The 16,336-nt window shown below is 45.8% G+C and overlaps 1 protein-coding gene across 1 annotated transcript in view; it reads left to right on the forward strand.

Moving 5' to 3' along the window:
- Positions 1 to 7,100: 7,100 nt before the first annotated feature.
- The window catches only part of LOC135385461 (uncharacterized), a 40,566-nt gene continuing 31,330 nt past the window's right edge, over positions 7,101 to 16,336 (forward strand). Inside the window, exons 1-3 of the mRNA XM_064614790.1 lie at positions 7,101 to 7,260; positions 9,403 to 9,485; positions 9,573 to 9,634. Of these exons, the coding sequence (XP_064470860.1) occupies positions 7,202 to 7,260; positions 9,403 to 9,485; positions 9,573 to 9,634 (204 nt within the window). The 5' untranslated portion in view covers positions 7,101 to 7,201. The remainder of the gene's footprint in view (positions 7,261 to 9,402; positions 9,486 to 9,572; positions 9,635 to 16,336) is intronic.

Below are 16,336 nucleotides of genomic sequence, written 5' to 3' on the forward strand. Positions count from 1 at the left end.
CCCATAACTCCATATGTTTAAAACTTCAGTGACCATTGTCTAACTGCCCTTCTACCTATTGTTCCGGTTTCACTCCTACTCAAATAGTGTTGTTTAATAGAATACCTCTATAGTATCTGACAATTGTTTTGATTAAGTAAATTGTTGTGTTATGAAGGTTACACCTGTGTTTGGCCTCCGTTCCTCCTTCATTCCGCTCCTATTTCTCCAGAAGTGCACACTGCACCAGTCGACCGTCCAAAACCTCAATCTTTCTTTTGCGCACACAGTTGGAACTCAGTGAGAGTAGTGTACGACCCTCGAGGAATTAAGTACTTTTTCTCGGGTAACTCGAAGGTCCGGAGTTCCCCCGCTGTGTGTTACATAAAGTGGCGTCCGCGACAGGACAGGTCGACATCTAGAGGACTGCGAAGTGGTGAACTATAGTCTCTATAGAGTGTCGGAGTTGACAGGCAAGACGACCCTGACGTACTCACGAAGTTGAGAGATGAGAATAACAGGAGCTTTACGACACCAGACCACATCATGGAATACATGACACTGTACTACAAAGAACAACAACAAAGCCTGCTAGCAAGGCGAAAGAGAAGTGAAGACGAAAAAGTAGAAGACGACGACGGACCTAAACTACCCGAACTATGGTGAGCTACCCGAACAGACATGTAGTGACCCCCTCATGGCGATAACAGATGCCGAAGTCACAAACGCCGTTAAGCGTCTGGCACCGGGAAAGGCGGTGGGACCGGATGACATTCCAAACGAATTCTTGAAGGCCCTCAAACCCAAGGCCTTGGAAACATTGCGCAAATGCTTTAATGAAGTTATCTCCAACGGGAAGATACCCCCGACATGGAAAGAAGCTGACGTGAAACTCATCCACAAGGGGAAAAACAAACCCAAAGACGACCTCAATTCATACCGCCCCATTGCCATTCAAAGCAACGTCTACAAGCTGTTCGCTTCAATTCTCTCGACCAGACTACAGAAGGAATGCGAGCCGAAGCTCTCTGAGGCCCAAAACCGCTTCAGAAAGAACCGAAGAGGAAGTGACAACATATTCGTCATCACGCAGATCATCGAGACATATCAAGCACGTCACAAGGACCTGTACCTGGCATTCCTTGACCTGGAGAAGGCCTACGACGCAGTACCACACGACCTCATGGGACAGCAGATGTCATCAGCCAATGTATCGAAAGAACTGGCAAGACTTATCCTAAATTTATATAACGGAATTTCTAGCATATACACAATCGACTCGCATAAGTCCCATAAGGTCCAACAGAAGATTGGCCTAAGGCAAGGCTGCCCCCTTTCCCCAGCCCTATTTAACATTTTTATTAACGACCTACTCTTACAACTAGAAAATGGGAAGAAAGGAATCACTTTTAAAACGCAAAAAATCAATGGGGACATCGAAGAAACGGTGATATCTTGCCTCGCCTTCGCAGACGATATCGTCCTGATTGCGGATGACCCAGCGAACCTACAAGCAAGTCTCGACATTTGCACACGTGTCGCGGAGGCTGAAGGCATGCGCTTTAGTCAAGAAAAAACAAATATAATGAAATTCGGAGACAACTCCACGCCCCCCCCCCTTCTTCCTCCAACGAAATGAAGTCGCATACACCTCGCTTACCTGGGTGTGCTGCTAGAAAATGAGACAAATTACCTCCAAAGACACGAAGCAAACTTAGTCAAAAAACTAAACATGAAGAAAGGGCATACCTGGCACCTAGCAAGGCATTCTTATCATCCGTACGGGATTGGGAGACTGCATTGGAAAACAACCGCAGTCCCAACAGCGACTTATGCAAATGAAGCAATTTGCCTTAGTAGAACTACGACGGACCAGCTAGACCGACAACAAAGGGAAGTTGGAAGATGGCTTCTACAGGGATCCTTCGCCTCGGCCAACCTCGCAATCGAAGGGGAACTTGGGTGGTCAACATACAGTTTCCGTGAAGCACGGTCCAAGACTCGCTACCTCGGCAGACTGATCCACGGACCAGGCAACAGATACATCTGTCGTCTATTTCGACACATCCGATTCTCAGGGACCCGCACAAACTGGATTAAAAGACTCCACCAAATAGATCGAGTATACAGCAAGGACGCAAAGAGAAATTCAGCTAAATCAGAACATGAATGGCACAAGATCATCAAAAAAGAGATGAACTCAACCGAGCGTGAGAGGTGGACTACAGCCACATCTAAAAAGAAAAGCCTTGCCCTCTACAGCCAGCATAAGGACAGTCCTGCCCCTGAAAAATTCTATCGAGGAGACAAGACCAGCGGACTCATGTTTCAAGCGCGGACTGGATCACTGCTGACCCGCAAGCGGCTAAACGAACTTTTCGGCACAGAAAACCCACTGTGCACCTTGTGCGACCTCGGACATGAAGAAGACCTGCACCACGTTCTCTTCAACTGTACGGCCCTTACAAAAACAAGAGCCGCGCTCCCAACAGATGTGGAGACCATCCTCGGCTTCAGCCCAGACGCTGACGAGAAGTCGCTGGCAGCCACCAAGCGACACCTCCTCGCGTGGGAGAGAGCTACAGCCAAGGCGAAAGCAGAACGTCATCGTGCCTCCCCTTCTTACGACCCCAAGGGCTATGATTCTCACGGCAGCGACCAGGAGGAAGACATCACCGACTCGCAACCTCAGCGGACCGAACTCGCGTCCACATCGACAACAGATCAACGCGAAACCGAAACCCAACAGTCGACGCCAAGAAGCGAGGAACCAGCACCTCCGAGAACCGAAACCGAAACTGTGCTCCGGACGCCCTAGCGGACCAACAGCAAAGCATTCCACAATCCTATGCCCCTCTCCGCTCTCTCTCTCTCTTTCCCCTCCCCCCACTCCCTTGTTCCTCCTGCCCTCCTCCACCTTCCCATCTATTTTCCCTCCCCTCTATTCTGCCTGAGGCCTGAGGCCTTGAGCCCACCCTGTTCTCAAAGGGGCTAGGCAACACTGAACCTGAACCTGCATTGAATGGGTCACTGTAACACTGCATCTGCATAGCTGTCTTGTTTAACTGCTGTGTCATCTCTATATCTCGAACTTTCTTCCATCCAGTACCCACAAATGACGAATAAATCATTGTTCGCAGTTGGGCGCTTGCATGTAATGGGTGGCTTTCTAGTTGAGAGGAGACGCTACGCGTGTTGGGACTTCAACTTCCGGTCCAAAATTTTTAGGTTCGCTCAGTTGGGGCAAAGGAATAGTTTATAAACTCTGCCTGAAAGGACAACCAAGAACTAGTTCGCCCGCGGAACACCTGCCCCCCAAACAAGTAAGTTTCTTTAACAAATACTTCGCACGCAATTTTTCATTGGGGCGACAAATCCTACCTAATAAGTAATAACGCGTCTTTTCCGGGTTGTAATTCAGATGGAGGCTAATCTATCGAAGGCCGAGTGGCTCGCCGAACACGAACCTAGTAACGTCTAGCATATACATTTTGTTTGTTTCAAAGGAATTCAAAGGAAACGAGAAATGGATCAGCGGATCAGCACAGAAAATTGCCGATAACACTTTACCAATGTCCTCTGTATAGCGCATACTTATCTAGTCCCTGTCTACGTTTTCGCTCTCAGAGTGTGTATGTGTGTGTGTGGCTTTGTAACAGAATGTGGTGCCTACCTCCAATACTCAATCAGTGACTCTTCATTTCAATGAGTTCAATCAAGTTTCATTAAGAAGAAAAAAGCGATGCGTCATACAAGAATGTCGACTCATTAGCCTCCTTAATAAACTCGTTTTTATGTTTAGTCAGTGTTCTTTTTCCAGTTTCCTACACTCTGAGTGGCTTGGAGTCACAAAATCAGAAAGCGAGATATTACTTATAGAATGAACTCTACTGTCTGCTTCTCAAAATCTTTGTATGGCATAGCTTATGTGTAAGTTTCTTGTTTTGCTACGAATCAAAAACCGCCCATAATCGTCCGCCTGCAACCTTTTAATGCGGTCGCGATAAAACGCGTGACCGCAGATAACAGCCTTGTGAAGGGTCAGCGACAGTCACCTGAAAACCAGGCACGTGTGCAAGGGGAGTGTCCCGATGACCTCACCCACCCCTCAGTTTCTGTTGGCACAGAGACTGTCAACTTAAAAAGCCTCCCATCCGGCGTTCTGAAAAATCCTAGATCCACCCGTTCTCTGGGCTAGACGAAACGTGCAAAAGGCATGTTAGCGTTCCTACAGCAATATGGCGTTGTCGCGACAGGCAGTGATTTCCCCAGAAATTCACTGCTGGGGGGGTGCCCACCTTTCAGGGGGGATGGGGGGGTATGCTTGGTGAAGATCCCACTTACGGAAGTTTTCTTAGACACAGAAGGAATTGTGGTGCAATGGTGACATCTGCACAACTTTCCCGTTTTATTTGTACATGTTATTACGTTAGAACACAGTACTTTAGAATACAGATTCATTATGAAGGGCATTTTAACATAATGCATAATCGCATGACCAACAAAGGGAAAGGACTAGCACCCTGTCTCACGAAGCTCAATGAGTACCTAGTAACCAACGGCGGAAACCTTAGACGAAAAAAGCAGAACAGCTCGCTTGACTGAGTTGGGCGCAAATGGGATGATCCACATTGAGTGTGCGTGCCTGCACGCATTTTTGCTCGTATATGCGCGCAATATATGCATTGAACAGTTACTTTCAAATGATTTTAGACAAATGCATGGTACGATCATCTGCATGACTGTGGCCATACAGCCCAAGCTTGACAGTACTGGATGTAATTCGCTGAGCCGGACTCACTACATGGTCGAGCTGGGTGGGGTCACCTGAGCAATTTCAGGGGGGGGGGGGTTGCAAAAATCCAGGGAGGGTGTACACCCCCCCCCCCCCCTGCGGGGGGGTGTAGGGAAATCCCTGGCGACAGGCGATTGAACCTTCGAACAGCAGCGCTAAAACTGACGGACGGACAGCATGGTAACCTGAAAAAATATTTCGGGAGAAGGGGGGGGGGTGCTATGGGGACTTTACATGGGGGATGAGCTGTTTCCCTCCGCCATACGCTGAAGCCAGATGGTTCTGATTCTCTGCAGCGAAATCCCAATATGGGCCATTCTTTGAGACTTTACTGAGAGTTTCCTGCGGAACTGAGCGTTCACACACGGAAAAGTAAATATTGGCGTTGCCGTACATTGCGCAATGCTACCCGCTTCCTGTGCCGGTGCACTTGTCTTTGCATCACTGTATGCAACGGGTTCCCTCGGCGCATTCGCGAGACGATCTGATATATTAGCCAGTAATGGCGTATTCGCATTACTGCGTTTACGGCTGCGTACAGCGTCTTACGTGTTCCTTCATTCCACCCGGAAGGACATCCCGTTGCAATGATTCGCTGTCAGCGGATGCAACACGCAGGCGCAACCGTACACACAGCAATGTGAATCAAACTTTAATGGTTGGTAATATTATTATATGATTATTATAGTGCCTATCGAAACCAATCTTAGTCGTGTGTGACTCAGAATGTTATACACTGATTGGTTCTGGTTGATACGGTTCGACGCAAGCCACGTTATCAACGGTCTGCTAAAGCTCTCTATTTACGGTTGTCTCCAGGAGCACAAATGCGTGTGGGACAAAAACAAATTAAAAATTCAGAAGCGATACGATGAAGGCAGACGTGAAGTCGAAGATCACCAAGACAATGTGGTGTTAACCACTTCAAAAGGATATGTAAAAATACCATGCAAATATGTTGGTCACATAAAATTCAGGACCCGCTACTCTACATTCATGGGTTTGATAGCTACTAACAAATAAAGGCAGGTGTTGCTATATTGAAATAATGGCATTGAGTTTGTGTGATGCACCCAAAGGAACGAGTATTGACGTATTTACATTCATATACATGTGATACGCATATGATGTGTAATGCTCAACGGGTGACGGAGGCGCCACAGGGACTACACAGAGATAAGATCTTCAGCTGCTTATTAAGCTCGGAATGGATCTAGATATTTTCTCTGTAAACATCTATCCTTCCGTTCAACATCTTAATGAAAGCTTATTCGCAAACACCGTTCTACTGTCTGCTAGGGTAGCAGGTTTTGTGACTATGCACATCTTGTTCGTGGTCTGAGCTACTATTAGGACCCAAACCACGAAATAGCCTCAGTCACCATGGCCAATAGAACCCCCTGTGAGTAGGAAATTTATCTGGATTGATCGAGACACCAAAAGTAAAAAACTAGAGTTGTCCGTGATAGGTCTTTCTGAAATGCACCGCAGTGGTGGTTCTAAACGCGAGTATGAAAGCAAAAGCCGCACCGTTACGCACAGTATGACCAGGCCGACACACTCACAATTTTCTGTCCAAAACCAGGAGAAACATAGCTCAGAATGGTAGGGAGTTGGGCCTGTTGGTACATAGTTTTAACTATATAAACCAGCGGTTAAAGCACACAGACAAAGAATGAGGGAACAAACACGCACGCTGAAGTGTTTAGTTGAAGGGAAATTCCTTACAGCGTCCGTGTTTGTTCGCTCATCCTTTATCCGTGTATTTTAACCATTGGCTTATACCATGACTCCAGGAGAAACACCTGATTTGCTTTTTTTATTATTTTTTTTTGTAGGGGGGGGGGGTGCCCTGTACATTACGATTAAGAAAGTGACGTTGAAACACGTGGCGCTGGCTCATTTGCGGTTTGTTACACCCACCGGATGCGAACATCACCCAGACCTGACTACACTGAACGTGATCAACATTATGCTTTTTAGTGCTGCGGCTAAGAGGAACCTATTGCAGTTTCAGTGTCCTTTTGCGTCGTTTACGCTTTGGGTTCTGTTTTTCGGTTTGAGTTCTGAGCTTTTATGCGAGCGGGCCTTCGTATCTTTTATTTATGTTTGGTTCAATGTTACCCCCCCCCCCCCCCCCCCACACACACACACGTACTTCAGCTACACATTTTGCAGCATCTCCTGCATAACAAACAAGCAATCCATTTTGTTTGTATCGTAACATATTTGCTAAAAGCGCGCCACCCTTCTCATTTCTGTCCCCTTAGTCGCACACCTTAGTCTCACCCCTCACTCTCACCCCTCACTCTCCATTCTGCTCTCACTTTCTTCAAGACAGGGCCGCTTTCGTTTCCTTCCACGTGAACTGTTCTGTTTCGTGTCCTGCGCCCACAAGTGAGACGGTAGCTGTCATTTCACCTGGTGATGGCGAATCACAACAACAAAGTCGTGATCGTTGGTGCAGTTGGCGTCGGTAAATCATGGTATAGCCCCATTCATCTGTTTCATTTCTCTGTTGTCATTAATAGATGAACCATGATATCTGCTGCGTGTCGTCGCGCAGCTGATCGTAACGGGGCTGTGTTATTTTGATTCGTTATCATTAGATGATTTCACGTGGATGGGACACTGTTTGTATATTCCTCGTTTTCCAGATTTGCATGTTCTTTCATTCGTTCACAGTGGCTTTCGTGTAGGCCTCGCTTTCTGTGTGATACACTCCGCGCAGAGCAGGTGCGGATATGACATTTTGGAGGACCGAAAAACGTGACGGTTAGACACATCTGGTCGCTACCCTGCCTCATCCGTCTGCTACGTGCACCATAGAAATTATGATTTCTATGACGTGCACACCAGAAAGATGTCTTCATTTGGATAACTTTTGGAGTGATATTTGTTGCTGTGTGAACATTATGTAAAAAGGCTATTGTAAAAGTGGATCGGTTGACGTACAGCAAACAGCTCAGCGGAAACACGACACACGTCACAACGGAAGTGTTCGCGCCTAATACAAAGCCCACAGTATCGGCTTGGCGAAAAGCCAATACTCCAGTTCGTGTAATGCTCTGGAAGTGGGTGAGCAAAATGTTCAAACATAATAATCATACCGTGTATTCACATGTGCGACATTCCCCAGAGCATTCCAGCGGAATATGTGCAAAATGGCGCAGCATTTTGTTGCCGCGTTAGCGTGAGCTCTGCACGGCATGCATTTTCCCTGCTGTTGTAACCATGGGGAATATCCTACGGCTTAGCCGCAAAATTTCCGGTAGCAGACGACATTACCCATGGTATCGTCTGCTATTTGCGCAGCACGGTACTGCCGACAGTCCAGCGCCGCGCGAATGCTCAACATATGCTACCTTCCCAAACGAGCGTGCCTTATAGCAAGAGCTGGAGAGCGACTCGAAGAGGAGGACTCGCTACCTCTTGGTATCGCTCAGCGATACCGCATCTAGCGCCTCTGCTCCCAAGTATGTACTCGCGAGAAGCGCTGAAGCAGAAGACTGCATTCGTCATGTCATCCCAAATGCGTGTAGTTCCTCTATTTCATTAATGCCATTGTAGATATTTGAAACTTTAGATACAATAAGAGAGAGACGCAAATGTGATTATCAAGGAACTTTTTGTTTAGTGCATGTATTACTATGCACTGATTTCTGTGTTCTGCTGTCATAGCTCTTCATTCCTGTTGTATCTTTTGAACCAGCCCTTGTAACCCCGCGCACCACACCCGTCTTTAGTGCGGGATTGCTTAGTTTCGTCCCAGATTCGTTTATCCAAGTTTCCTAGATTTTTATAACCGGTTCTGTACTCAAAAAGCATTGGCCGATTCTGTGATTATTTGTTGAGACAATGGGTCCCCTGGCGCACTTTGGAGTGAGTTTTTGTTACAGTTTTACACACAATTGTTTGTTGAAGTAGCCCGACGCATGCAAAATAGCCTGATATAGCAGAGCCAAAATTACGGCAATTACTAGTTGTATAACATTTCCATTTGCAAGCACGCACATATGTTTGCGTTTTCTTTTCTGTCTTAAGTCCGCCATCTTCGTAGCAAGAGCGAGAATACACTGTGCAAGTAGGTCAGCCTTTCGCGCAGCCCCTAAACTTTTCCCTTTCCACTTGTGGTCTCATTGGATCACTCTCAAATAAGGTACCAAAACAACTACACGCGAGGTCCGCATTGCTTGTCTTTTTCACCATAGTGTTGTGGCCCCTCTGCGAATGCCCCTTTAGTGCTGCTTTCTGAGTGGACGGACACTTTGTCACGTGCTTCCAGAAGTTCCTCTCATGCGCAGAGACGCAGTTGCATACACTCTTAAAAATGAACTTCACCGCATAGCACGCTGCTAGCCAACCATCATCTCGAATGATACCGTTATCTGGCCTGATTTGTTGAAAGCGGGAGGCGTACGCCTTTTTTGTGACACTTATGCTGTTCATAATTGTCACAAAAAAGGCGTACGCCTCCCGTTTTCAACAAATCGGGGCAGATAACGATATCATTCGAGATTATGGTTGGCTAGCAGTGTGCTATGCGGCGAAGTTCATTTTTAACAGTTGCCGCTAGAAATCGCAACACCTTACGTGGTCATCCATATTTTTTTCCTTTCATTTCGCAGTTTCCTCAATACATTCACGAAGGATGAGGGGACCACAGAAGAGTTTCTAGCAACTGTTCGGCCAACAGTTTGTACGGCAGTTTGTAAGTTTTCCGTATAACTTTCTTGTGGCTATTGGTGTGGCATTGCCGTGTACAAGACTTTTGCTCAAATGATACCGTTTGCATTAGCTCCGGATGTTGTCAAAAGGACGGTTGACGTCGATGGAACAGAACTGCCTCTTGAAATATGGGTGAGTCTTTACGACAATCGTTTGAATGCCGTATCATTTTTATCGTATCTTTTTTGTCTGTATAAGTTCGTTTGGTAGCAAAGTCAAAATTTACCATGCAACGAAATTATGCCGAATTTAATGACGCGATGACTCGGCGAGTAATAAACCGACATGAACCAAGCGGCTAAATCCAGATAGCTTACGCGTGTAAGATTCTAGTTAACAAGGTTATTGCGGCAGCGGAGGCAATCTCTGGGTGTGGTGGGTGCGTGCGAGAGAGACGGAAATATATGGCTACGCGTACCTTGCGGGCAGTCTATTCCGCGAACGCCTGAAACTATGACGCCGATCGAGGTGTCGTTGAAAAGCGGTTGAGAGCTTCTACCTGGACTTTAAAGGGACGGTCTCGTACACCCTTGCCCATCCACAAAGCGTACCATTCGATTCCTCATTGCTGAAAACGTAATACTGTGAATTTGCTCATCCAGAATCGTCACGGTTATTAAATAACAAACATTTGGCAAACGTTTGATAAACAGCTAGACTCTTAGAGCTTAGCTATAGCTGTACACTGCAAGAGCTTAGAAGAGCTTAGCTAGCTAAGCACTCCAAGCGCTTCCGCTTTAACCTACTATGGAAGCTTGAGTTAGCATTTGTTATATCACATGTGTGCCTTTTTTTTTTTTTTTCACGTGACAAGTTTATCACGACCTCTATACGCTCTTCCCGTATGAACGCTGCTTAAATGCACTTGTATGTGTATATATATATATGTTTTGTCCTGACAAAGACAGTGCCACTGTCGAAACGTCGACCCCTTGTCCATTTTACTTTTTCACGTCTCCCTATGTAATAAACTAGTGTTTGTAACTTCCGTAAAATCTGTTTACGCGTCTTTTTCTGCAACTTCTATATATACGAGAGGTGTTCAAGTCAAACCAGGACATTCTGTCTCCTGAGCGTACAAATGGCTTGCACTACTTTTTTTTCCTCATTTTCACACGCGACAGACCTCCGCGTTCACCACGTGGTGGTGCAAAGTTTGTGCAAAACAGAAGACACGTGCTGGACAAGATGGCCGACAACGAGGTGAGCGCGCACATCGAACAGCGAATTGTCATGAACTTTCTCGTGAATGAAGCCGTAAAGTCATCTGAAATTCACAGAAGACTTCAGGCTCAGTATGGCCACGATACACTTAGCCGCAGCAAAAGCGTTTGAGTGGTGCAAACGGTTCCGAGACGGCCGTACATCAGTGCAGGACGATCCCGGCCGGGGCGGATCAGAGCCCAGTGTCAGAGTTCCTGAGAACATCCAACTTGTGGAGCGCCTGATCCTCAAGGATCGACGCATAACATGTCTCGAACTGGCTCGAAAGATGGACCTTTCTGTGGGAACGTTGAACACTATCATTCATGAACACCTCTAGTTTTGGAAAGTTAGTGCCCGTTGGGTCCCGAGGCAGCTCTCTGTGTTTGACCGGCAGAGAAGACTGGAAATCTCCCAAGAGCTAAGGTACCGTTTCGACACTGAAGGACAGCCGTTCCTTGATTGGATCATCACGTGCGATGAAACGTGGGTGTACCATTTCTCTCCTGAGTCTAAACGCGCATCAAGACAGTGGAAGCATCCGGGCTCGCCAGCTCCCAAGAAGGTCCGAAGCACCCCGTCTGCACGTAAGGTCATGGCCACGGTTTTCTGGGACAAGGCTGGCATTGTTCATGTTGATTTTCTGCCCAGTGGTACCACCATCAATAGTGCATATTACTGCCAGGTTCTCAGGGATGTGCGCACCTCACGACACGCACCTTACAGGAACTTGGCTGGGAGTTGCTGCCACATCCCCCTTACAGTCCAGACCTCGCCCCCAGCGATTTCCATCTCTTCGGGCCACTGAAGGCGTTCCTTGGGGGCCGCCACTGCAGCTGCGGCGACGATGTCAAGAATGCGGTCCGATCATGGCTGCTACGCGCCGGTAAGGATTTCTATGCTGCTGGCATCCAAGCCCTCGTGATACGCTGGGACAAGTGCATTTAGTGCAGCTCGGAATTACGTTGAAAAATAAAACTAAATTCTCGCCTGTAAGTTCATTTCACTTTTGCGAAAAATGAAAAGTCTCGGTTTGACTTGAACACTCCTCGTATATACAGGGTGTCCCAGCTAACTGCAAACATATCTTTTAAAAATATATAACACTTTTTCCAAGATCAAATCAATTGCAATATAGCATATGCTGAAGGGCACTCCCTAGGAGGGCATTAGCAAAGTCCAGCATATGCTATATTGCAATTGATTTCATCTTGGAAAAGTGTTTTATATATTTTTTTAAAAATATGTTTGCAGTTAGCTGGGCCACCCTGTATGTGTATTCGCAGAGAAAAGTAGAATTGATCCGAGATTCCAAACAGAAAATACAACGGGAGTTCATTAAAGGCGCAACTCGACACTGCAACAGCAGCATATGTTTTACATTTTCAGCATTTGCAAGTCCTGTTGAAGGCTGCTCCTGTCGAAACATCGACTTCCCCCATAATCTGTAATAAACTTGCCTTGTGTTTTCCTAGCTGTTTGTAATCTTGGGCGCTTTCTACTTTTCTTTTTTATATTAACTTCACCATCACCCAAACCAGTTAGCCCTTTACTTACATACAGGATGTCCCAGCTAAATGCGAACATATTTTTTTAAAATATATATATATATCACTTTTTTAGAAATGAAATCAATTGCAATATAGCATATGCTGAAGGGCACTAAAGCAAATCACTAGTGTCATTGTAATGAGAAATTGAGGTGGGCTCAGCTTGTGTTCGAGCCGTAGTGTTTTACATGAAAGCGCCACAAGCACCGATTCCTTTGCTCCTGCGGGATTTTAGTGAAAGAAAGACGAGTCTTTATTCAGAGGTTCGTGAAACTTGGAGCAAACACACACGGACAGAAGAACGGCACACCACACAGCTCGTGTAGCTCCAGGAGTTGTGTGGTGTGCTGTCCTCCTGTCCGCGTGTGTTTGATCCAAGTTTCACGAACGTCTCTCTGTCAGCACCAACTGGCCCCATCTGCCATGTTAAGTGAGCCTTTATTCGTTTATTCAAGAGGTTAAGGGCTCGCTGTGCGCACTGACAGTCAAATTTGCCTCCGCCGCTCCCGTTGCTCTCTCAGATCGCTCGGTGCTGGACTTTTGGGGTTTGGGGGGATTCCTCTCGAGCCGCCCTTTCTCCTGATTGCTGTTTCCTTCGATTCTGGTCATATTTTAGTTTCATATATGCCGCATTCTGGCAAAAGTTTGATATACAGCAATCAGGCACCGCACGAAACGGCAGTCCCTCGGTAGTATTGCGAGAATGAAGTGCTTGATCCAGCAGGCTACATCAGTTTGCTTCGTATATGGCCTCTCAAAGTATTATCCCTACCGGAGCAGTATATCGCGAAACTATGCTCAATAATGTTGTCTTGTACCCCTTCAGTAACTTACACTAACTGATGAGAGTGGCACTCCTTCCTGTGCCAGAATCAACACCTATTAATGGGTCACAAATATAACAAATGAAATTCGCAGGCTTCACAGCTCTATTTAATTTTTCCCTGCACATTGCTGATGTGAGAAAAGTATTGCATAATATAAATATGGAAGTGATATCCACAAATCAGTGTTGTGATTATGTGATGTTCAAGCAGCAAAAGACAAGACAACCTTGTTGACAAGACAGGACGACAGGTTGCTCAGAGCTTGCTGCTGAACATCGTTATGACTACCCGATACCAACAACCCAATTTTAACACAATTGGTCAGTGCTGCGGACGTACATTACAATAAGGGACAATAAAAGATGACTACATAAACACTCAACTTCCGCAACCTTTATAATCAACGTGCTGGAATATGTTAGCTTGCAACTGCTCATAGCGAATCAACATCTGAGTCAGCATGGGCTCATGAACACACCGGTGTAATATGAGCAAAAATAAGACTGACGAGATGTTGAACAGTTGCAAACTGCTGTTCCATCTTACAAATTTGTCGTGCACGTCTAGGTATTTTTCATATTTTTTAAACATTCCCACGTCTTTCATATTCAACATGCTGGACATGTTAGTGTGCAACCCCTGATATCGAATCAAAATCTGAGACAGCATGGGCTCATGAACACACCGGTGTAATATGAGCAAAAATAAGACTGACGAGATGTCGAACAGTTGCAAACTGCTGTTCCATCTTACAAATTTGTCGTGCACGTCTAGGTATTTTTCATATTTTTTAAACATTTCCACATCTTTCATATTCAACGTGCTGGACATGTTAGTGTGCAACCCCTGATATCGAATCAAAATCTGAGACAGCATGGGCTCATGAACACACCGGTGTAATATGAGCAAAAATAAGACTGACGAGATGTCGAACAGTTGCAAACTGCTGTTCCATCTTACAAATTTGTTGTGCATGTCTAGGTATTCTTCATATTTTTTAAACATTTCCACATCTTTCATATTCAACGTGCTGGGCATGTTAGTGTGCAACCCCTGATATCAAATCAAAATCTGAGTCAGCATGGGCTCATGAACACACCGGTGTAATATGAGCAACAATAAGGCAGACAACATGAAGTTGCAAACCGCTGTTCCATCTTACAAATTTGTCATGGACGTCTAGGTAAGTTTGATATTTAAACAGTTGAACAGTCATGAACACACCGCCTTAACATTAGCAAAAATAAGGCTGTTCCATCTTGCACATTCGTAATGCACGTCTAGGTATTTTTGATATGAAATATTATAATCATCAATGATGATAAGGGCTCATTCAATGCAGAAGCATGGTCTTTGATGCAGATATGTGGGATGTGGGGATACGTGAGATGTGCAGATAGGCCAGGGGTAATTGAAGACGTTGACGTAGATCAGCTTATTCTTGATTTTGTCATTTGCTCCAGGTGTAATGACATGAACGGAAAGCCTTCACTTATCACGTTGACAACCTCCTGCCGCTTGCGGGAATGGATAGAGAGAGCAGCTTTCTTCAGCAGTCTATATCCAAGTTCTGATACATATGACGAAATGCCCAAGTCTGAAATTTTGCATAACATACCATGAAACACACATTTTTATGTGGAAATAAAAAGCTGCGCAACAAAAACAAACCTTACAATACCTTTCAGGAGAATACAGAATGTGTACGTGACGGATCGAAACAGGTTCCGGATTGTGCGCACAACACATGCTGGTATTGGCGAGCAGTGGCTACACACACACCTGCAATGTTTGTACAATTGAGAATGGTGTCACGATCAGGCGGAACATATATATGCAAAAAAGTGCGCTTTTATGGATGAGTCTTACCCGTCAATCGATTCCGGATCATCCACTACTTTCACTGGCTAACCACGTTGTTGTGGCAAAGGGTCAGTAGCTAAAGGTTCATCGACGTCCCCGGTTCTTCAATCGATTGGCACCGATGAGCTCATCTTCACTGCTCAGTGACAGGGACCCGTCACTATTGCTAAATTTGCTATCAGACATTACGACGTCGCGCGTGACAACTTCCAAGCGCAAAGCGCATACACCTCCGACTGTATTGGGCATTGCGCTTCGGTCGCCCAATGGGCGACCTGCCACCATCAATACCATAACCACGTCACATGTGACGTTGCATGAGAGGGAGTTGAATCCAGCTGCGACTTCCGTCGTCTGCTGTCATGGCATATTCCTTCCAATTTCTCGAAAACCACGTCGTTGTTCTGGTTGAAACTTCGCGACTGTGTTTCTGTAGCACTGTTGAATATAATTTCAGCTAAGTTTCGGAATCGCTCGATCTGTACGAGACCGTCCCTTTAAGCGATATCGTCTTCAACAACAATAACCGAAGTTTTATAAATTTCAAATATCAAACTTTTGCCAGAATGCGGCATATATGAAACTAAAATATGACCAGAATCGAAGGAAACAGCAATCAGGAGAAAGGGCGGCTCGAGAGGAATCCCCCCAAACCCCAAAAGTCCAGCACCGAGCGATCTGAGAGAGCAACGGGAGCGGCGGAGGCAAATTTGACTGTCAGCGCGCACAGCGAGCCCTTAACCTCTTGAATAAACAAATAAAGGCTCACTTAACATGGCAGATGGGGCCAGTTGGTGCTGACAGAGAGACGTTCGTGAAACTTGGATCAAACACACGCGGACAGGAGGACAGCACACCACACAACTCCTGGAGCTACACGAGCTGTGTGGTGTGCCGTTCTTCTGTCCGTGTGTGTTTGCTCCTAGTTTCACGAACCTCTGAATAAAGACTCGTCTTTCTTTCACTAAAATCCCGCAGGAGCAAAGGAATCGGTGCTTGTGGCGCTTTCATGTAAAACACTACGGCTCGAACACAAGCTGAGCCCACCTCAATTTCTCATTACAATGACACTAGTGATTTGCTTTAGTGCCCTTCAGCATATGCTATATTGCAATTGATTTCATTTCTAAAAAAGTGATATATATATATATATTAAAAAAATATGTTCGCATTTAGCTGGGACATCCTGTATGTAAGTAAAGGGCTAACTGGTTTGGGTGATGGTGAAGTTAATATAAAAAAGAAAAAGTAGAAAGCGCCCAAGATTACAAACAGCTAGGAAAACACAAGGCAAGTTTATTACAGATTATGGGGGAAGTCGATGTTTCGACAGGAGCAGCCTTCAACAGGACTTGCAAATGCTGAAAATGTAAAACATATGCTGCTGTTGC

This window comes from Ornithodoros turicata, chromosome 2 (genome assembly GCF_037126465.1).
Source record: "Ornithodoros turicata isolate Travis chromosome 2, ASM3712646v1, whole genome shotgun sequence".
NCBI classification, from domain to species: Eukaryota; Metazoa; Arthropoda; class Arachnida; order Ixodida; family Argasidae; genus Ornithodoros; species Ornithodoros turicata.